Here is a 24,536-nt window from a genome sequence, read left to right as displayed (position 1 = left end):
ACTAGTCTTTACGTAAATTCATTAGGTTCAAAGTTTTTAGCCAGCTAATTTTTCGATTTGCCCCCATATTAATTCCAAAAATTAAACATCGCAAGTCACTATCGTAATCGTGAAAAGAGGCAAAGTAATATGAAATTAAAGTGGACCCTCAATGTACAAATGAAACTTGCGACGACCGGAAATCAAAATTCACAGCTCTCGCACTACTCGATGATTCCCTATACAAAATATATTGCTATCTTATCTCACTTTCAGCCAAAATTACTTTAAATTAAAATAAGAACGAACATTCGGTAGTTGTTAATAAATCACAGTACTGTGTCAAGAGTGTCGAGAGACCTTAACACGTTCTCGTCCCTGGAGCACCATTGCACCAGCTCCTCGATGGTGACGAACCCGTCCTTGTTCGTGTCTATGAGCTGTAACAGAGAAGTGATTTTCCAAAATTTCGCAACCCCCATACGTCACCTTACGTGGAATATTTTTTCGACGTGCTCCTTGGCCGACGAGTCTTCGACGACCGGCTGAGTGGCCCGGCCCAGCATCTCGTAGATGCTGGATACGACGTCGACCATCTCGGTCTTCGATATCAATCCGTCGCCGTTCAGGTCGTACAAGCCGAAGACCCACTGCAGCTTTTCCTCAACGCTGCCCCGCGACACCTTCGAGAGGATGCTCAGGAAGTCCTGCACAGAAAAAAAAAATAATTCTGCAATGTGTAAACAGCCCTCGGAAAATTTAATCACGCTTTTAATTAAACGCTCGAGATTAATGTCGCGGGGGATGCGAACCTTAAAGTGCACGGCGGGACTTGACCGTAAATTATTTATGCGAAACCGGTTTGTCAATTTCATTAACACAATTATTACATATTGCACAAAAGGCCAGCTCTGGACTAATTTTATCTAGGCGTATAAACATACATTACCGTTAGAGTAATTAGTGTTTTTACTGCCCATTTCATCGCGACTGGAATATTAATGGAACCGGGAGACCTTATGCTCTTTATAATGTGATAAAATTTTAATTTTGCACGGCGAATTTTGTATAAAATCATCCTTTAGGAAGTGTCCTTGGTTTTTTACCACCAATGATTTAGAATCTGTTATTGAAAATGTTCAATAATAGCTTGACAAAATAGTTCTATACTAAGTTAAATTGATTTGAAACAAATACTAGTTAAAAACTATATTTTCTTTTTGATATTACATGGAGAAAAGCAACTTCTGCATTGTGTTAGCTTTATAATGCATGCGCATGTGCATAAGCGTATACACAAATTTACTGCCATCTGTTAGGCAGTAGCCACTCTCAAACAGATAATATAGGTTTCCACATTTTATACTGTTTCTGATTTGTTTGGATCAATTTTTTTTAATTTTTACTATTTGTTAATGTTCACAAATATCTTAATTAAATCTAGTCCGAAATTAATAGTTAATAAATAGCTTTTACAATAAACCAGATACAAATAATAAAAAATTTGACACATGTGCACATGTATTTACACGTCAGAACTGACATCTTTTAGAGAGTACTCACATTCATGTAGGTAAAGTAATTTTCCACACTTTATATTGTTTCAACTTTGTTTTTTTGAATTTTTACTATTTGTTCAAGTTGATAAACGTCAACCAATTAAATCTAGGTTGAAATTACTAGTTAAAATTAATACATCTATGGTATATTAAAATTACTTACTAGTAATAGACATGTCTTCCATACCTATCTAACTAGTTAACATATTCGTATAATCCAGGTTATGTTAAATTTTTACTGATAGTAGTAAATTTAAATTTTGTAAAATTTACGTCCAGTTATTTTTAAAAATACATCAATATCAGTTACTGTTACGATCCTCCTGTTTTACTTAAAAGCACCTTTAATATGATTCATCTATCATTTAGCACTTCTAAAAATATATCAAAATTACTTGAATTATTTACACCAGATAATTAATATCTTTTGTCAATCAATATTTACAGTAAAACCGCAATACGATACAAAATTTTCATAAAATAAATAGTTGAATCACTGAATTTGTGAAACAAATATTTTTACAGCTTATCATTTATTTTGAAATCTGTTTCACCTAAAAATGAAGTATTTTGTGTCATTAATGATTCATGCCATGTACTCAATTTTGTTTTGTTTAATTGTACCCGAATATCTTATTCAATGAACAGTTTACTTATTTATTTTTATATTACAAAGAATAAAGCAAGTTATGAATTGTAATTTGTTTATTAATGCACGCATGTGCATATCTGTATATACGCACTGCCATCTTTTAGACAGTAGCTACATTCAATTACGTAGTATAGGTCCATAGACATGTCATTTGATAGTCATATATTTTATTTTTAGCCACCCATATTATCTAGGTTATGTTAAATTTTAACTGACAGTAGATTTAAATCTCGTGATACTTACGTTCAGATATTTTTAAAAATGCATCAGAATCAGTTATCGTTACGATTTGCTCCTGTTTTACTTAAAAGCACTTTTAAAATGACTCATTTAACATTTATCTCATCCAAAAATACGATAATTACTTGAATTATTTACACCAGAATATTTAGTCTTTTGTTATTCAATAGCTGTAGTCAAATTGCTATTATGACATAGAATTTTTATAAAAATATAGTTGAATTAGTATATATTATAAAAGCTATAAATACTTTAACTGATGAACATTTATACTGAAGCCTGTTTTATCTAAAAATAAAGTATTTTGTGTTATTAATGTTTTGTTCAATTCATGTCTCGTATTTAATCATTTTATTTAATTGTATTTCAGTCAACAGTGATTATTTGCACGCATGTGCCTATGTGTATATATGTTCACAGCGCCATCTTTTAGACAGTAGCCACATCCAAGTTGGTAATACAGATTGTATATTTTATATTGTTTCAAATTTGTTAATTTGTAACTTTAAATCAGTTTTTTTTTTAATTTATACCATTTGTTAAAGCTTTCAAATGTTATACAATTAAATATAGACCGAAATTAATAGTCAAACTTAATATATTGATTAAGTAATGGTATATTTACGTACATAACAGTAGGAGACTTGAATATCATTATTAAATCAAAATTACTTTAATAATAGACATGTCATTCCATAGCTATACATTTCATTTTATGGACATATTTGCATAATTCAGGATATGCTAAATTTTCACTGACAGTAAATTTTAATCCCATGAAACTTACGTTCAGCTATTTTTAAAAATGCATTAATATCATCTAACAATTATCATTTCTAAAAATATGAAAATTTCTTGAATTGTTTACACCAGAATTATTATATTTTGTTATTCAATATTTCATAAAAGAAATAGTTGAATTAGTCTTGTTATAAACAAACAAATGTTAAAATCTCGTGTTTTGAAAATTCATGCCTTGTACTCAATCCTTTTATTCAATTGTAACAGACTATCTAATTCAATCGGTTTTGGGGAGCATGATACAAAAACAAAGGACAACGTTGTCCATAAATTTAAACTAAACGACTTTTGGTCTCCTCTGTGTGGAGACTTTTTTCTAATGAACATTCCTTGATTAAAATTCTCTTCTTTCCGTTTGATATAATAATTCCACTCGTACTCTCATTGTTGGACGTTCCCTTTTTTATAAATTGCAATGGCCCGAAGAGATATCCCTGTCAGTTCCACGCATTATGCCGAATCTCCGCAGAAGCAAATAAATTTAATTTTATTGTGTTCGACCCGAATATCACTTATAATACCGGCTAGATGATTTATACGGCCTCGTATATATACCGTTTTAATTTAATTTAATTAGAACAGAAAGGTACATGCAATGCATCACGCTGTCCGATCTTTTTGTCATTTTTTCCCTCCCTTTGTGAATTCCTCAGGATTTGCCCGCTGAAATTATTTCATGCAGCCATAACGAAAGTCACTCACCGATAAAATTAACTGAACTTTTCAGCAGATTAATGTGGTAAAAGCATTTTCCTGTATGCCATTTCACTCAAAATTCGATTTATTGTCCCTTTCATGTATCCATTTTATTATATTTCGGTGCACCGCGACAAGAAAATGCCGACCCGGCCCTGATAATCCCCTATTCTCGGCGGTGTTAGATTGTTAATTATGTTTCGCTGTTAAGCCAACGAAAAGAAATTACTTCAGACCTAATATGTCTGAATTTTTAAGTAGATTTAATTATCCGCGAACTGGATAATAAATGAGTTTGCGCATTTCTATTTCTTTTCTGCCTCCCACACGAAATGGGACCCTAATAAAATTACATAAAATCTCTCTTAATTTTCAAGTCCCTCATTAATTTAATTAAACGTCTTCTAATATTATAATTTCTGCCTTGTGATCCGCATCTCCGAGTGCGTTTATGTTACCAAAACATCATTTACTGAGTTAAACTTGATGGTGCCACTAATTAGATTCCATTTGTGAATAAACTTTTAAACAAACAGGAAATATTTCCACGCCAAATATTCCTTTGAAGTTTACGTTTTCACTATTCCAATCCGATTTCTCAGGTTGTTTACGTTGTTCCGCTGTACCTTCGGCTGTTTTCTATAATAATAACAACTCAGTAATGTAATGCTTAAGGCTTTCGTAACCATTGTTTCAATATTTAATCATTTTATTTAATTGTAATTCAATCAACAGTTTGATTTTTCGCACGCATGCGCCTATGTGTATATGTGTTAACAGTGCCCTCTTTTAGACAGTAGCCACATTCAAGTAGGTAATACATATTGTATGTTTTATATTGTCTCAAATTTGTTAATTTGTCACTTTAGATCAGTTTTTTGAATTTCTACCATTTGCTAAAGCTTACAAATGTTATTTAAGTCTAAAACAAAATAAAATTTAAATTTATTAAAAATTTCAAAAATAAAATTCCAAATTTAATAAATTTACAATTTCAAAATTTAAAATTAATAAATTTAAATTTTAAAATTTAATACATATTTTAACAAATATCGATATTCAATAATAAATCAGTTTAAAAGGGTTCAGTGGGATGGATTACATCGGTCCTTTTTTCGTTGACAAAATAAAAACATTTAATTCCAGGACAAACAGCACTAATTAACTTCCATTTGTAAATCCACTTTTGTAACAGCAAAGGAAATATTTTCACGCCAAACAAATCCTTTGATGTTGAATTATTCACAGTTCGGATTCGATTCTTAAGTTGTTTGCGTTGTTTGAAGCCCACCGCAGTTTTATTTCGTTCCCCTTTGACTCAAATTTAAAATGCACATGCATCGATTATACCTTTGACGGCGAAAATCAATGCCCCACTAAAAATTAAAACGACCCTTGATCATTGTTTTAGAGGTGTTTTCGTCGGCTGTAACTCGCGCGCGTTAAATTTTCAGTCCATCAGGGAGCGAGCCTTGATTAGATAAATCTGCAGAGGATAATTACCCATATAATACCCCGTAAATCTATCCTTGTGGTGGGTTGAAATGGGGCTACAAACATAAATTTAAAGTCTTCGAGAAGTGTTCGCAGTTATGTTGATTAGTTCACTCCCGTGTATTAAACATTTCCATCAGGTTTACTGACCTACAGACTCGAGGATTATTGCCGTTCCTTTGCTTTGAAGTTTCTTGCTCTCGAGCCTCGTCGTCGCACGATACTATCGAGTGCCATTAATTTATTTTTTTCTCCACAGGGAGAATTTTTCTTGTTAACTTTCCAGTAAATAAAAGTTGCTAATGAAAAAGTTCACCCCTTTTCGCACTTGGTGGAAACTTATAAATATGTTTTACAGATTTGTGACACTTAAAATACTCTTTTTTTGTACACGCCAGCCATAAAATCTCGTTCTTTATGACCAGCAAAGTTGAGGACACTTCCATCTGGTTATTGACAATATTACTGCGTCTTTTTATTTCGGCAGCCCGTCATAAATTTTCGGGGCGGGTCTGATATATGCATAGGCAAATATTATATGGTCTCCCCTTTCGAACTGCTTTATCAAGACAATTTAAATACATGAATTTTATATGCCTGGACCAGATATTCATTTAAATGTTTCGTCAATAACTAAAGCATGTTTGACGGGCCAAAAAATTCCTAGTTTTACATAAAACTTTATGTGTACATCAAATTCATTTGTGTTCATTTTTTAATAAACAAAATTGGTAGTATAAATATTTGAATAAAAATATTGACAGTTTTTTTACCACATTTCCTTCACTGTCACGGTTTATAAATATTACAACAGCTGTTATTGTTTCAAATGTTTCCATTGTTTGTTGTATTAAATTGAATAGGGTAGAATAATACCAAAGGTCAGCAATCATGGTTGCCTAGTTCCATAAATAAATTTGGACCAATTATGCAACCATTGTTACCAATTTCCTGTTTATAAGAAACGAACAAACAGAACGTCAATCAAAATAAATTCCCTCTTTCATGAAAACATATGGGACGCCTCAGGTCTGTTCGTCGACACAAACAGTTGTGAAGGTATAGGCAGTTAAGCAGAGAATGATGAGAGAAGCACACCCTCTGCTATTAATAGAAGGAATCGATATTACCTCCGACCCCGGACCACAGTCTCTCACAGCTAAAGTTTGTCGCTCTTCTATAGAAGCCATAGCCACCGTCTAATCGCCAGTGGCGTAGCGCAAGGCGACATTTCACTTTCACTATGGATCAAAAATCGATTTTCCACGTCGTTGTCGAAGTTTTAGTTTGCTAGTTTGCTGTTCAAATTTAAGGGCAAAAGAAAAACAAGAAAACAAAAAGTTAGTACAACTAATGTGTAAAAGATGGCGTTAGTTTCCGTAAACAGAGAGTAAGTAACCAGGTTAGCGTTGAATATTGAATAATCACTAAAGAAAGATAATTTTATTTACTTTAATTCAATTTGTAAATGAAATGATACAATAGATAATGAATTAAAAGAAGTTTATCTACTGTATAAAAGATGGCGCTTCCTTACTTGTACAAAGAGTAAGCAACCTCTTTAGCGTTGAATAGAGAATAATCAGTAAAGGAAGATAATTTTACTTATTGACTTTAATTCAATTTACTGTTAAAAGATGACGCTTTCTTACGTTTACAAAGTATAAGCAACCATATTAGCGTTGAGTATTGAATAATCAGTAAAGGGAGATTATTTTACTTATTGTCTTTAATTCAATTTGTTAATAGTAAAAAACATAAGGTAAGTAGATAAATATTTTTTGTTTGAGTAGATGGCAATCAAGATAAAAAAATAAGATTAACTACTGTATAAAAGATGGCGCTTCTTTACGTGTACAAAGAGTAAGCAACCACGTTAGCGTTGGATATTGAATAATCAGTAAAGGAAGATGATTTTACTTATTGACTTTAACGCAATTTGTTAGTAGTAAAAAACATAAGTAGGTGAATATTATTTGTATATGTAGATGGGTAATTAGGATAAAAATAAATTAAAAAATAAATATTGTAATATTTATATTAAAAGAATTTTAACTACTGTATAAAAGATGGCACTTACTTACGTGAACAAATAGTAAGCAATCGTGTTTTAATAGTAAAAAACAAGCAGATAATTTTTTTTATGTATGAGAAATTGGCAATCAATAAATGAAAAAAATAATATTGTGATATTTGTATTAAAAGAAGTTCAACTACTGTGTAAAAGATGGCTATACCTTAGATGTACAAAGAGTAAGCAACCAGGTTAGCTGAATGTTGAATAGTTTTAATAGTATAAAAGAAAGAAAAGTAAGTATAAAAAGAAATATTGTAATATTCGCATTATAAGAAAATTCATTCAGTAATTAACTAGTGTCCTATTGAATTTGAAATTTTCAATTAGTAACTTCCATTGAAATTTTCGTCGATTGATACAATTCGAAACGAAAGAATGATTGTAGCAAATGAAAAGCGTTCTTGACGCCTTAAAATTCCTTTGAAGTGATAAAACGCGATATTTGTCATTCATTTGCTGGAACTACCATGGCACATATAAAATGCTTGTGGCATAAATCTCTATTTACCACTGCAAACAACCAAACTCCGAGAACATTGAAACGGATAGTAGTTTAATCTGGGCAGATGATCTGCTTTAGATGCCGTCAAATCGAATAGAATAAATTGAACTAGTCTTGTCCTGATTTATGTGTTGAATTATTCCGGTGGATGTTTTGGCCCTGGTATCCCGCTTTTTGTTATTGACTCGAGAAATTGATGATTGCAAGTTCGGCCGTTAAATTTCGCTGAATGAGGGGACACCTGTGGTTGATACACTGTACGAAATAAATTACTATTGTTCACGTTTCAAGAAAATTAATTTTCCTTAAACTGGGGGAGAAGTTCAAGCTATTAAATTTTCATTATTATTTTCCTAGGAACTATGAGCGCAGCAGGAAAGTGGCGTTATGTTAATATCATATATATATTAACCAATTAATTAATTTCCTGATTGGCAGTTATACTCAACAAAATTCGATGTTGAGTTATGAAATTGACAACAATATCCACAATTAAATTTCACTGCACAAAGAACACCTGGTGGTTAGTACGAAATAAATTGCAATTGTCGTTGAAGGAAATTAATTTTGCTGACGCTGGGGGGAACAATTTCGCTCCATTAAATTATTTAAAGACGCATCCTAAAGCACAATGAACAAATCCGGATGCGTCATGTCAATAGCTCATTTACCATAACTGTCTAAAGGATTCATTCGTAATGGAGTAATTATTTTTTTTCGTAACAAAACAGAGACTCACACAAAACCAACAGATTGCAGATTCACACAACATAATCGTCTTAACATCCATTGTAACACAGTTTCAATTAGAGGGATTTGAAGAGGGAGAAAAAAATACTTTTAGGCACATTCCCCCCAAGTTCGCCTTCTAACCTTTTGTCTGGCTATTAAGTGTCAGGGCACGTACTGCGGTCGATTTATCAATTGTTATGGCAAAAGTGATGCCGACTCGAGCCTGCAGTCTTTTCAATTGAACTGGATCATTATTTCACTCTCCGGAATGAATACTTAACGTACACGTCCAAATAAATACGGCCAGAAGATGGCAGCACATTTTATGCATTAACAATAGGCAACCACACGTACATTTTTTTAATTCTCCACTCGGTAAGCATTGTTGCAGTCGGAACGTCGACCATAAAAAAGCCGTGGTGGAACTCGTTTAGAAATTTTGTAATAATTTTCTATACGGATGCATCCCTTGGGATAGTAAAGAAGGGAAGTTGTCCCAAAGCTTCGCGTCTGCAGTCGTATATACGGCTCTAGCACCACCGACTGTGTAAACTCTTTTACAGTCACCCCTGCTCGCAAGGGGTCAATAGCGCCCTCGAGTATTAAACTTATCTCCTTCGGGCAACCGTAATCAACGAATTATATACAAATCTATTCCGGTGTACTTTATGGCTGCGTAAAATTCTACTATGCGTGTACGTATTTTAGTTACGGGTTTTATGTCTTAGAAACCGAAGAATATATTTATGTTATATTAACGTTTATGGTATTGCCGGGGAAATTAAATTTGTTTAATGTTTAAGGAGCAAGCAAGTTGGTTACAGAAGTAAATTGAGTCAGGGATATGATAGTAAACATATCAGTAGTCTACGAAGATTATATTCCGTATATAAATAGAAAAAAATAACTTTTGCCTTGGCTATTGCCACCTATTTATACAAGGTGCTTCGAAAATAGGAGGTCCATATTCTAGGAAGAACACGTCCAATAATAAAAAAAATCTAATTAGTCTAAAATTGCTTATTTTTTATTTTTCAATGGACAAACTTATAGGAACTTTCTACTTTGCAGTCTTTCATTGCTCTCTGTGAATTTAAATTGATTATTTACAAGTAGTCTTTTATTTTTTATAATTATTTAATCATTGGTCTAAGTAAAATTGTAAGAAAAATTATAGTCGAGCCTTACCAAGACCGAGGGAAACAAGAAATTTAGAGAAACTAAGCTAGTGGTAGCTAGGAAAAAAAATTTGTGTTGAAAACTTGAAAGAAAATGGATAATTAAATAATTCGAATGTCAAAAAACAATCCAATCTTATCTTCAACTGAAATTAAAGGTAACCTGGAAATGGGACTTGTTGAAATTAGTTTAAAAACTGTAAGAAGGTGGTTATTGGATGAGAGTTCGTTTGACCGTAATCAAATATGTACGCATGTGCACAAAAACATATGCGACGACTCTGCCATCTCTCCGTGGGTAGCCAAACTTAAGTAATTAAGTAATTGTTTGGATTAAAAAGTATTTAATCAAATAAATTCCGCACTAGACATATTATTTAATAGTCGTACGTTAAACAATAGAAGGCGACACTTGGCATTTTAAATAGTTAGGCAACTAGGTTTAGGGACTGTAAAGTAAAAGGTGTGAGTACTTGAAAGAAACTCGAGAAAATGAAACAGGCTTTATGGACTATTAAAAAACTAATAAAATTATACAACCTTATTTAGACATTAAGCAGTTTATTGTATAGTGCCGTGAATGTTGATATTATGTAAAATAAAAGGTACGTAATAAGAAAATACGGTATTCTTAAAGTTGACTATAAAAGCCACAAAAACAAGAACATTATTATGGCATTATTCTACTCCCATCGTATTTTATTTTTCAGTTTTATGCGAGTTAAAAATAACGGCATCTTCAAACTTGACAGCGTATTTTATTGTGGGGAATACAACAATTATTAGTTAATTAATTTCGGTTACCACACACACACACACACACACACACACACACACACACACACGATACACCTACAATTAATTTTTAATGGTATCAAGTAGACAAGTAGGCGGCAGGATATGGTGTGTAAACAGAAATGGTCCCTCCGCAGTAATTTTTCGGACCGGCTAGTATTTGCCCATAGACTCATCAAATTATTCAATAACATTTGTAGACCCTCATCGATTACTATAATACGAGACTCATGGAAGAAGTTAAAGCAAACAATCGTAAATATTGAAGCTTAAATTACAGAAAAACATGGCAGGAAACGAATAGAATATTATCGAATCAATTTGACGTGACGTTCAGATTTTTGCTGTAAATGTTACATGTGTTTACCAATGAAAAATCGTATTGTTTAAAGGCACATAAATTCTGTCAAATCGCGTTCCAAATATATATTTCAATTTGAGGAGGAATTGGCCGACTTCTGCTGTATCTAACTCACAATTGCCAGATGTTCCAGAAACTATTCACCTGATCAAACAATTATTAGTTGGAGTTTTGGTTACAATTACACGGTTTCTATTATCGTCCATATTTGTATGGTTAATTAATTAATTAATGATTGCAATTTTAGTAATTTCATGACTAAGTTGCTGAAACATTTGATGGATTAAACTGTATGTATAATTAATTCGTGTTTAATTAAATTATAACAAGCGATTTGTGTACGATATTTTTGTTTAAATGAATATGTTACAGTGTCAAGTTATATTTGATGCAGCACGTAATCTGGTTATATTGTAATTAATTTCGGACAAGGTAAATATTGGCAAATTCTACAAATTTAATCAAATCACAAATACCTCGAAACTAATTTTCCCCGTGTTTTTCTGTTTCATTGTGTTGAACACATAGTGAGCATAGTTTGTAGCATCTGGAACAAAAAATGTATTTACAAAATCAAAGGATAATGTTTGTTTTTTATCGCGAGGCTCACAACGTTTTATCTCGCAATAAACGTTTCAAAATATTTCACTGCCTCATACAAATTGCCTGATGGCGACAGATCAGAATTGAATCAGTTTGTTGAGTCGTCTCAATTGTCCAATTTCGCCGATGAATAAATCATTGGGAAGCTGCGGCATTCCTTTAATCCCGTAAACGAAGTTATAATTTCTGAAATCGATTAACAGTGAAATATTCGCCCGGAATCGGGAGGCGCAAGTAACAAATACATGCACCTTTGGACGTCGTTGAACAACCATTTTACGATCAAAAATGGACAGTTACAGCGATAGCAGGAAATGAATGTGTTTTGTGAAAATGCAGTGGTAGCAAATATCTCTTTTCCAACTTGTTGTAATATATATTTATGGGACTTTGGGCTCATTCGTCGTATTCGATCACTGTTTATTAAAATTACCGGAACCATCAGTTTTATGAATATATACCGGATTGTGGAACGTTTAATTGGAAATTATTTCATTCCTGGTGTTTTGTCATAAATTTATCAGTACGGTTTTAACGATGTACAACTGTGGCTATAATATTGTAACTGGAACAGTAAAGACTTTTATACCTTTGTTTTATGTATTAAAATAATAATTAAATTGGAATTGAATATAATTGGATTTTTTATTAGTGTACCTTAACCTGAGCTTAAATATGAATTAAATCAAACCAATAAAGCTCAACCATGTTGTTTTCATGTACTCAAATAATTTCCAAATACAATTTAGTTAAAAATTTAAGAGTTTTAGATGGATTTCAGCTGTAAATTGAATTAGAATTTGTTAATAATAAATAAATAAAGCAATAAAAACCAAAATCAAATTATTTTTAGTTACTAAAAACGATCACATAGATCGTTTATAAAATGTGTAAAGCTTAAACATTGTTTACCAACGTTTTTATATTTTTGGTATCTATTGATGGCTTTTATAAACGCCAATAACTGTCAAGTACAATCAATTAAAAATTTAATAGTTTTACATTCATTTGAGTTACAAATCAAATTACAATTTTCTAATGTTAAATGTTAATAAATGTTAGTAAATCAAAAATAAATTTTTTGTTAGTGACTAAAAACGAATTTAATTAATTATCGCAGATATAACTGAAAAGCTTCGATTTTTTTCGATTATTTTTTACACATATTATACACTTTATATAATTAAATCAAATAAAATTAATTAATAATTTAAAAGATCTATATGTAATTGAGTTACAAATTGATTATAAAATTATGATAATTGAAGTCGATTAAAAGCTCTTAATGTTTAAGTATTGTTTTCGACTATTTTTCTATTTATTTATTCTTTTCATAAACTTTTAAAATTAACAAATACTATTAGTTAATAATATAAATGAATTGTGTGTAATTTGAGTTACAAATTAAATTAGAATTTATTAATAATAAATATGACTGTGTAAATCAAAAATAATGTTTTTAAAAAGCTCTTAGAGCTTAGATATTGTAGTCGTCTATTTTTTATTTATATATTCTTTTTATAATATCCAAAAATTATGAATATAATTAATTAATAATATAAAAGATTTATATGCACGTTGAGTTACAAATTGGAAATTTATTAATGATAATATAATGTAAGTCAAAAATAAAAAAAAAAATGATAACAGTATAAAAAGAGTTAAAAAGCTTTTAAAACTTAAACTTTGTTTTCGAATATTCTTATATTTATTTATTTTTACTTAAAAATTCCAAAAAAGTCATAAATATAGTTAGTTAATAAATAAAATTATTATTTACAGCATAAAGTTTATTTTAGACTATTTTTATTAATAAAAATTTCAAATATTTTTATAAATTCAAGAGTTTGTTCATAATTGTTGTGAATTGTGTAAACCAAAAATACAATTCTTATTCCATGGTAAAAGAGTTAATTATCATTTAAAAAGCTCTTAAAGCTTAACCATTGTTACAGACTATTTTGTGTTTTATTTTCTCTTTTCCTAACTCCAAAAATTAACAAATACTCTTAGTTAATAAAATGAGAGAAGTACGTATAATTTGCGTTATCAGTCTTACAATTTATTAAGTAAGTCAAAAAATGAATTTTGAAAAGAGCGTAAAAAGAACTAAACTGTTGTTTAAAAAGCTTTTGAAGCTTAAACATTGTTTTTTACTATTTTTATATTTATTTATTCTTCTTAAACATTCCAAAGAAGTCATAAATATAGTTAATTAATTTAAATTACTATTTAAAAAGCTCATATATATATATATATATATATATATATATATATATATATATATATATATAATTATTTGAAAATTTGAAATATTTACACTCATTTGAGTTATAAATCCATAATAAATGTAGTAATGTAAGTCAAAAATAAAATTTTTATTTCATGATAAAAAACAGTTAATTTATCGCTTATAAAGCTCTAACTTGTTGCGTATATTTTTTTTTATATTTTATTTATAGAAATTTCAAAAATTTATATATGTAATCAAAAATTTATACAATTTATACGCATTTCAGTTACGAATTAATAATAAATATAATAGCTTTTAAAGAATAAACGTTGTTTTCCATTATTTTTATACATACTCATTTCTTTAAACTTTAAAAAAATCATAAATATAATTATTTAAAAATTTAAAACAATTAGTTATTTGATTTATAAATCTAAAATTAAATAATAATTTTATTATTAAAGGCAAATGAGATAAACAATCGTTTATAAATCGAATAAGGTAAATATTAATTTTCATTTATAAATTCTAAAACATAACATGTACAATTATTAAAAACAAATTAAATTATCGTTTGTAAAATTCATAAAGCTTAGTCAATGATTTCAAATATTTTGCTATTTATTCAGCCTTTTTATAAACTAAATTAATTTCCAAATACAATTAGTGGAAATATAAAAGTTGTGTCGCAAATACAATTTGAATTTGAAAATCAAATTATTAACGGATAAAAACGAATTAAAGTCAGGCTTGTTTGATTATTGATATAAAACAAACACGAAAGACAAATATTATCAGATTTACTTTGTATATTCCAATAATTCCATACAAACAGAATGGCTTAAAAGCTTTAAATCTGCTACGTTTTCACATTTGCACAAACATTTCCCCCATCACAAACGAAATTGTTAAAAAAACTAGGCTACGAAAACACATGTCTAGATTTTTAACAAAAATTGTAGTGTTTTAAAAAACTTACCCCCTAACGGAAAAAATTGTGAAAATATGTGCTTGAAGGATTCCTCATCGACCATACCCGTAGGACATTCCTGTAAAAAGAAAGAAAAACAATTTAAACCCCCTTAATTATTCAAAACTGAATTTGTTTCTTATTTAACGAAAGTTACACGCTTATTTTTTTTACCAAAAGATTTATCACCAAAGTTGCAAATCTCATAGAGTCGAGGAACTATGGCGCAATTATTAAAAACTCCCTAGCCCATCATTAAAATCCTTGTTTAACGTTTTCACTCGTTCGAAATTAACGACGTCATATTTGTTTCTTTGATAAAATTTCCGCCGACGTTTTCAGCAATTTTGTTTTGTTATTGCCTTTTCTACTAATAAAACTGTTCGGTTTAATTGAATTTGACAAGGGTTTATACTCGGTGACGTAGAAGATAGATCCGGTGGTCCAATTTTAACAGAATTTGGTGTGTACACTCGTCCAGATGAGGATAAAAATGATTGGATTTTGGACGTTGTTTATCAAAGATTTGTTGTGCTCTAATTTTTTTTCACTTAAAGGATTCTTTCATTTATAGATTTAAAAAGGTTTTCAACATGTCTTATTTCGATCAATAATGTTATTTCAATATTTGCAGCTCTATTTCTTGTATAATTGTTATTTCAAAAAAAAAAAACAAATTTGTGGCCTTGGCAATCTAAGTCAAATGAAAGTAGCTCAAATATTTAATATCTTACACGAATGACACAGTCCTCAAAGACAAATCTACACTCGAAACCACTAGTCCCAAAATTTTCAGGAGCTTACTAATACTCTTAGAGAAGAATTCGAGCTATGGATCAAGAATTTATTCGTTCACTAATTTTGAGTATGCCAAGAAGGGTGGAAACTGTTCATAGAGCAAGAGAAGGAGCAAAGGAAATTAATTTTGTTTCATTAATTTTCCAATAAATTTTATTACTGGTTTAAAAGTTGTCATAATATAATGCCATAGGTATTCTGATTTTTTAAATAATTCAAATTATTCACTTCAAAAGACATGCATTACAATATGAAGGAATTTCAGTCATCAAAGTTAGTTTGATATATGGCTTATTGGCTTATAAGACTTTGTGGAAATTGTCAATAGGATTAACTGGAGTCGAAGCACTACATGAAATTGCTGGAAGGCTTCTTACTAACTGAAGTGTTTACAGCAGAATCTGTTCTTTTGGAATGTCCCTAGTTTGTGCTCACATTTCAACATAGTCCTCAACTATTGGAGTGATTTAGAGAATTTGAATTGGAATGAGGTCATCTTCAGTGGTGACTTCCGATTTTGTTTACCCACGGATTATGTCAGAAAGGCGAAATCAATAATTTTTTGTATATTGAACAGCTGGAGTTATAGTTTAAAGTGTCATTGATTAGGGTAGTCTATTTTAATTTGCATTAGTGGTAACTGGTCTGCCCAGCGATACATGCACGAAATTGTGAAGCCCATTTGTTTAGGACTCTTCCAAATCCAGTTTTCCAACAGGGTAATGCCCGCCAATATATTGCGAGGGTTACTTTAGAGTGTACCCAATGATTCGATGTAAATTTGTTACCGTGGTCAGTAAGGTATCCGGACTTATTACCGATTAAACAAGTGTGGAGCATCATCATCATTCGATATTCAGTCCTTCAGCTTCAAGTACAGGTGGCACGAAATGAAGTGTCTCAGGACGAAATTGACCACTTCATAGCGAATCAATGAGTGTCAGGATCATAGTGGAAATAAACTCAATATTTCCGTGCCTACTCCAAACTAAACGTAAAACATAAAAAATCGATGAAACGTCACTGATTAAATTAGAATTAATTTCCCTCCCACCAACAAAAAAATGTTTGTGACTAATTCGACTTGATTTAATTACATTCGTTCGAAAAAATATGCGCTCTAATTAAGAAAGAAAATCGATGGCGAAATAAAGTACGTTGGCATTCGCAAAGATAACATTGATCCTTGTAAATCACATCTCAGTGAACAGTGAGTTCTGTATGTTTTATTGAAGTTCGATGTGAAAGCTTTCAGAATCTCCGCATTCTGACGATTGAAAAAAAAAAAAAAAAACGCGTACATGAAAATCCGACGTGGGGGAATATTAATAATTTGCAATTTGCAGACTCACGTGAATTTTAATTTGACGATTTATACATGCGTACAAAAGATAACGTCATATCGGGAGTGGGCGACAAAACTGTTTCATTTTTTTTTTCTTTTTTTAAATTGTGTTATATTAATAAATGTCACCCGGGGCAACAACAATCGAAAACTAGGGAAATCGATAGAAACGGGCAGCAAAGATAAAAATATCTATACATAATATCTCTTTTAAGGTCAAGGGTAATAATAAAAAAAAAAACGAATACTTGATCAATGAATAAATCGGGCAATGTTCGGGCGTGTGTTAAGATGAAATTATTTTTTATACCAAAACCGGTGGTAATTACGATAACTATGGAACGTGCTCTATTGAGAGCGTAAGGTGTTTGGTCTAATCTTAGCTCGGTGTGGCAAATTGGTCTTTAAAGTTTACTTTAGGTTGACTTAGTGTCGGGGTGAAAACCCCCGTGATTTTTCTTAGTCGTGAAAGGAAGTTTCAGCGAATTTTGTTCAATTACAATCGTCAAAAGTCTAATATTTGTTACTATTATTAAGTAAGACTATTCTTAATATTACTTATAAAATACAATATTACATTGAAATTCAAAAGATATTTTACTCGTATGTAAAAATCGAAATAATAAAAATAAATCATAATTTTCTTCAAATTATTGTATTTTAGAATAATATAAAACATTCTGTATATGAATTAATTTTTACAAGTCCCACGTTGGGCGCCACAATTTCGTGTTTTATAATTGTATTAATATTTTTCTAATCGAAATATTAAAAATAAATAATAATTTTCTTGAGATTATTATATTTTAGAATAATATAAAACATTCTGTATATTTGTCACATGAATTTATAAATAATAATTGTTCCCACGTTGGGCGCCACAATTTTAAGTTTCATAAATATATTAATATTTTTTTACTAAAAAATATTCTACTCTTATGTGAGATTCGAAATAATAAAGATAAATAATAATTTTCTTCAAATTATTGTATTTTAGAATAATATAAAACATTTTGTATATTTGTAACATGAATTTATAAAATAATAATTATTCCCACGTTGGGCGCCACAATTTCATAATTTATATATGTAGTAATATTTTTCTATTAAAAAATAATTTATTAGTATGTAAAAATCGAAATATTAAAAATAAATAATAATTTTCTTCAAATTATTATATTTTAAAATAATATAAAACATTCTGTATATTTGTCACATGAATTTATAAAATAATTTTTACAAGTCCCACGTTGGGCGCCACAATTTCTTGTTTTATAAATAAATAATAATTTTCTTCAAATTATAGTATTTTAGAATAATACAAAACATTGTGTATATTTGTCACCAGATATTATAAAGTTTTATACTTTTCTTTTATATAGAATTAAGATCATAAATAATTAGTTATGTTATTGTTTAAAAATATCTTAAAATTTAAACATTATATATTAAAAAAGTTCGTTTCTTTTGAGTTATATATTCAATTAGAATTTATTAATAATAAATATGATAATATAGGTAATAATCAAGTGTTTATTAGATAATAAAAAAGTTTTAATTATCGTTTAAAAAAGCTCTTAAAGTTTAAGCATTATTTTCAACTATTTTCCTATTTATTCTTTCTTTTTGTGAACTTCAAAAATTTATAAATATTACTAACTAATAATATAAAAGATTTATATGTATAACTTGAGTTACAAATAGAACTATTTTTCTTTTTTTAAACTTCAAAAATTTGATAAATTAATTATTTAATAATATAAAAAATTTGTCACTTTTGCCTTACGTATTAATAATAAGATAAAATAATAAAATTTTTATTACAATATAAAAAAGTTAATTTATTGCTTAAAAGTATTTATAACATGAACATTGTTTTGGAATATTTTTCTATTTAATATAAATAAGAGTGTATGTCAAAAATAAAATTTATATTTTTATAGGATCAAAAAGTTAAATTATTGTATAAAAAGCTTTTACAGCTTAAACATCGTTTTCCACTATTTTTCATTTACTTTTTATTTTTGTAAATTTCAAAAAACACCAATTTCTATTGGTCAATTATTTATTTGCACATTTACATAAAACAATTTAAACATTTACAAAAAAAAAAAGAAATCAAATTTAGGAATATTAAAATTAAATATAATATTACTAAATAAAGACAAGTATTAAAACTGATTTTACGTTGACTCAGCGTCAGGGTGATTTTCCTCAGTCGTTCGTGTCGGTAAATTGTGTTAATTAACAAAAATTCCACCCCAAATTGAACGAAATTGTGCAGCGATTTTTTCATAAAACGATTACGAACAATTCGCCCGCGTTTATTCCATTCAGTCCTCTGTTTTCGGTGGCATTTCAATTTTAATCTTGACAAAATAATATAAACGAACGCGCGCCCTCGTTGCACTCGATTTTTTTTCACCACCAAAACGACAAAAAAAACGTCAAACGTCGACGCGGACTTCAAATAAAATAAAAGGGGGCGTCTCGGAAAAGGCACGAAGCAATAACGTGTGAATGATGTGCATAAAAACCGCGCTTTGATTAAAAATAAAGTGAACTTGTTCGTTAGAAATAATAAAAAAATAAAAAAAAAACCGACATGAATTACGTAGGTGTCAATTAAAATATTTTCCTTTTAGCCTAATGACTCTTTTTTTCAGTTTGACGGCGATATTGTTTTATAATGATAGAACGCCCGCATCTACTTGATGAATAATTTCCTGTTAAATGGCCAGAAACAAGTGGTTCTATTAATCGGCCCTTTAGACACCCTTAATTTAGGTCCGCCGGATTTTTTTTATGTGACATACGGTCCCTGATGAACGGTAATTCTGAATTTATTGCGTGTTAAATGAATCTACGGCTCGCGTCGCAAATCATTCGATGGATGTCGGATGTGTCGCATAAAAACTAAAAGAGAATTATATATCTAAAGCAAATATTTTTGCCACTGTGGTATTAAAACGAATGGTCATTTAATTAATACGTATTGACAGAGAAGTTATTTTGTAAATTTTTAATCATATCAACACAAAATCCAAAAAACTAATTAAATTTAACATCAAATTTCATAAAGTTAGTTTAAGTTTGAAGTGTTTGTTTTATTTTCATCCGTATTACAAATTTCCTTTTATTGGATTTTCGTTCCAAATTATTAAATTGCAAAATTATCATTAAATTTTACCTTGAATACCTTAAAGAATGAAAACTAATTTATATTTGTAATAAATATTATTTAACTTTTTAATCCAAATTAAAGAATCTTGTCGAATTTTAATTCAAATTTATGAAATTTTTAAAATCTTCATTAAACCTTTTATACAAACAAGATTAAAAAGTTAAAAAAAAACAAATTAATTACTTTTTAAACATGCCTTATGTTTAAATTCCATAAAAAGTTAAATTTGGAAATTTTTTAATTCAAATTAAAGGGTATATTTTACATAACTTTACATAAATTATTCCCTGTCATTGAATTTTCTTACAAATTTATTAAATTTCAAAAACATTCATTAAATCTCTCTTACCTTACATATAAATAAGATTAAAAAGTTTTAATAACATAAACAAATGAATTACTTTTTAAACTTGACTTAAGTTTAAATTTCATAAAAAGTTAAATTTAGAATTGTAATAAATGAATATCGTGATTATATAATATTTCTTGTATCCACTAATTTTAAATTTGTTTACAATTTTACTTAACTTTAATTAAATAGTTTCTAATACTGAATTTTCGTTATAAATTATTAAATTATAAAAATGTTCACATTGAATTTTAAATCAAATATGAAAAAAGAAATAAAATAAATAAAATTTGTTAGATTTATACACATATTTATACATAAAGAATTTTACTTGAAGTTGTAACAAATATTGAAATTATTTGATATTTCTTGTATCCCATAATTTAAATAAATTAAAGGGTATATTTTATATAACCTTATTCATATTTTACATTTTCTGATGCTGTATTTCGTTCAAAATAATTAAATTGTCAGAATGTTGATATATTATCGTATAAACAAACTAATCACACTTTAATAGTACATTTCATAAACAAATTTAGATTTAAAAATATCGTAAATAAACAATGATTTTATTAAATATATCCTGAATCTCTTAATTGTGAATTCTTTTATGTTAATCTAGTTATTGTGTATATGTAGGTAATTTTAAATTATAAACTAAACTGAATACAAATTACAAAAATGTTCCCATAAGTTTTAAATAAAACAAATAAATTTATGTTAAATTTTATAACAAATTTTAACTTAAAATTGTAATTAGTAATGTTATTACTTTATGTTTCTTGTATCGTCTAATTTAATAATATTTTACAATCTCTTAATCTAAATTGAAAGGTATATTTTATTTACTCTGATCCATATTTTAATTTTTCTGATGTATTTTCGTTCAAAATAAATAAATAATAAAAAAATAACATATTTTAAATCATGTGTAATCATGTAACAAAAAATTTCATAAGGAAATAAATAAATAATTGGATTACTTAATATTTCTTCAATCCCTCAGTTTTAAATTCTTTTACAACTTTTTAATCTAGATTAAAGCGTATATTTTATTTAACTTAAATCCATGTTATAAAGTTTTCTCTGGTTGAATTTCCGTTCAATTTTATTAAATTACAAAAATGTCGACATTGAATTATATTTTCCTTATTAAATTAATTTTATATTATTTATATTTTCTTTATTTATTATTATTTTTTATATTAAATTAAAAATATTAATTGCTTTTTAATTACAATTTTATTCAATTTTAAAATTTTAACTACTAAATAATACGATTGTTTAATATATTATATTGTACGCCATAATTTAAATTCTGTTATAACTTTTTAATATAAATTAAAGTATATATCATTAAATTTTATGGATATCATAAATTTCCTGTTGTTGAATTTCCATTCGAAATTATTAAATTGCAAAAATGTCCACATTGAGTTTTATCGCGCATATAAACAAAATAAAAAAGTTTAAAATAATTTTATTCATCATTTATGATAATGTATACGGAAAATTCGCATCATAATATGATTTTCTGCGCTGCTCGCTTCATCGTAACAGTTTTGTTTGTTATGTGAAAACTTTTTTTTATGCAGCTTGATAAAAGATATTGTTTTATTTTATGGTTCTCCAGTTTTATCGATTAAACTGGATAAAAATATAAATATGTACTATGTAGGGGAATGCTTTAAATAATTTTCCATAAATAACTCCTTTGAAGTCTCGACATAGTTTAATTTTTTCGTGTGTTAATTAATAAATAATGTGGTTTGAAAATATTTTGACAAAGGGTGGCTTTCAGCTCTCAAAATGAATGTAGCAGAGAATGATTATTTTATGAGAGCACCTACATACTTCTATAATAAAGAAAATGTATTTTTATCTATATTAGGTCAAAACCCTCACCGATCAATAATCATTTGGATACTTTCCCGATAAATATTTTCACTAATGGATCTCCATTTAATATGAAAACACAAACAATGCATACATTTATGATATTTTTTGTAATTTTATGAATATTTAACGGGAAATGACAAGTAAAACATGCAACTAATCAATATAAACCCAAACGTGTTAGTGTGATTGACGTAAATATTAATACATTTTCGCCATAAATATCGATTCACGTGTTACCTGTTTAAAACCTCTGTACATCAACTGGATCTCCTTCCTAGTGAACTTGGTCTTGGACGCCAGCTTGTGCAGTTCCTCGGGCCTGTACCGCGATATATGAAAATTGAACTCGTCCGTTTCCGTGTCGTCTGCAACAACAAAAGCAATTTCATTGCAGTAACCTGTAAACAATGCGTCTCGCATGCAAAAACCGCACAATTAATCATCCCGTGAACAGATGGCGTCACTAACGGGCGCCATCTATCGAACTAATTGTATATTTATGCTTGAGTTTGGTGGCGGAAATAAAATCTCGAGTAAATGGCTCTTTTAAAGGGTAGGGCATTGTACAAGGGCCCCCCAATTATTTATCGTGCAAGTCTGCGTCTGACAGAATTGATCCGTTTGTGTGTGGGGCAATTAGATGTTTATCCGCGGAACTAAAAAGTCATAAAGGAGAGTTTTTTAATGAATTACAATCGTTTACACATCCTGAACGATTATCGACGTGTCGTTTGGGAAATTGGTCCTGTCGATGAGGTAAATTAATTAGCACATCCACGTCGACAATTGTAAACACGTTTCAAAGAACTCAGCAAGAAGTTTAATTAGTTAAATTAGTGTGAAATTGTCGTTGTTGATATGTAAATTGTGTTATTAACTCAAGTAAAAATTGATGAAATTCGTGACGTAAATCAACCTTTTAACTAGATTGCTTAAAATCAATTAGGGATGTTGCTGAAAATACGATGGGGCACTGTAATTGATTAGCTGAAAAAACAAAACATTAGCTAATTATCCGGCCGGCAGCATATTTTAAAGTAGATCGAAAGATGTATTTATAAACAGGCTGGAAAATGTAATAAACATTTACCCAGATAAATAATTAAGTGGTATGGGAAAACCTGTTAAATAAAAGGAAACAAGTCCGTCGCACTTGCAGACAAATTAAATCGATGCGGCCCTACTACAACGTACAGAAGTTTGTTTCTCATGGGTAAAATTATAATCTATCCGTACGCAGATTAAGCACTTTACCGCGTAGTTTGTAATCACGTCGCATAGCTTTTCAAATTATGTGTGTGTTATTAATGAACTCAAAAAAAAAAAAACTTTCACTATCGTTTCCTGGCTTTTATATACTGAGAACTGTTTGACGGAACAGTTTCGATAAAAAGGGGAATGCTACACGCATATTATGGTATATCTACGTGGGGGTAATACTCAATTCCACGTACATACCACAACATTTGATATTGCTTTTAATCAATGGATTTTTCCATTCGATCAATGTGAATACACCAAATTGTTATGGTTAATAATTAATATGCTAATTGAATCTATTCACTGATTGACAATGAGTTCTTTGTTGTTTCCTTTTGTACTTAAAATACAAATGTATTCGTTTATGGGGTTTTAAAATTAATTTTTTAAACAATATTTTTCTATTCAGGTTTAATAGCATCACAAAAACTTGTTGGCCATTTATTTTCTCTGAAAATATGTAAAATATTAAAAATAATGCAATAAATTTAAAATTGTACCAATTTATTAGGTTTTAAGTTTAATAATAGTAATAATTATTGAACAAAATTCTTTTTGTGTGATTTGATAACATCACAGAAACTCGTTGGCGACTTATTTTCTAATTTGAAAAGAAGTAAAATATTAAAAATAATGTAGAAAAGTTAAAATGGTGAATTTAATAATCTTCAGTGCTTCATTTTATACTAAAAAATACAATTGAACCAATTTTTTAGGTTTTAAATTTTGATAGTAATAGTTCTTGAACAAAATTCTTTTTGTGTGATTTGAAAACATCACAGAAACTCGTTGGTGACTTATTTTCTAATTTGAAAAGAAGTAAAAT

At 28.9% G+C, this 24,536-nt stretch overlaps 1 protein-coding gene across 1 annotated transcript; it reads right to left on the bottom strand.

Moving 5' to 3' along the window:
* Positions 1–183: 183 nt before the first annotated feature.
* LOC109600796 (Kv channel-interacting protein 2-like) lies at positions 184–23,012 on the bottom strand. Its single transcript, XM_020016978.2, has 6 exons — positions 22,919–23,012; positions 22,688–22,848; positions 14,882–14,951; positions 11,543–11,613; positions 474–686; positions 184–419 (listed from the first exon to the last, which is right to left on the bottom strand). The coding sequence occupies exons 1-6, from the start codon at positions 23,010–23,012 to the stop codon at positions 309–311; spliced, it is 720 nt and encodes a 239-aa protein (XP_019872537.1). The 3' UTR covers positions 184–308.
* Between the last annotated feature and the right edge of the window lie 1,524 nt (positions 23,013–24,536).

The sequence above is a fragment of the Aethina tumida genome, chromosome 1 (assembly GCF_024364675.1).
Source record: "Aethina tumida isolate Nest 87 chromosome 1, icAetTumi1.1, whole genome shotgun sequence".
Taxonomy (NCBI): Eukaryota; Metazoa; Arthropoda; class Insecta; order Coleoptera; family Nitidulidae; genus Aethina; species Aethina tumida.
The sequence above is the reverse complement of the archived record's forward strand: the minus strand, read 5'-3'. Positions and strand labels throughout refer to the sequence as shown.

Coding starts and splice junctions, on each gene's coding strand:
- LOC109600796 (XM_020016978.2), bottom strand. CDS start 23,012: ATGCCCTACCCTTTAAAAGAGCCATTTACTCGAGATTTTATTTCCGCC. Junction 11,614..14,881: donor ACAATTTTTTCCGTTAGGGG/GTAAGTTTTTTA, acceptor TTTTTGTTCCAG/ATGCTACAAACTATGCTCAC. Junction 687..11,542: donor CGGGGAAAATTAGTTTCGAG/GTATTTGTGATT, acceptor TTTTCTGTGCAG/GACTTCCTGAGCATCCTCTC.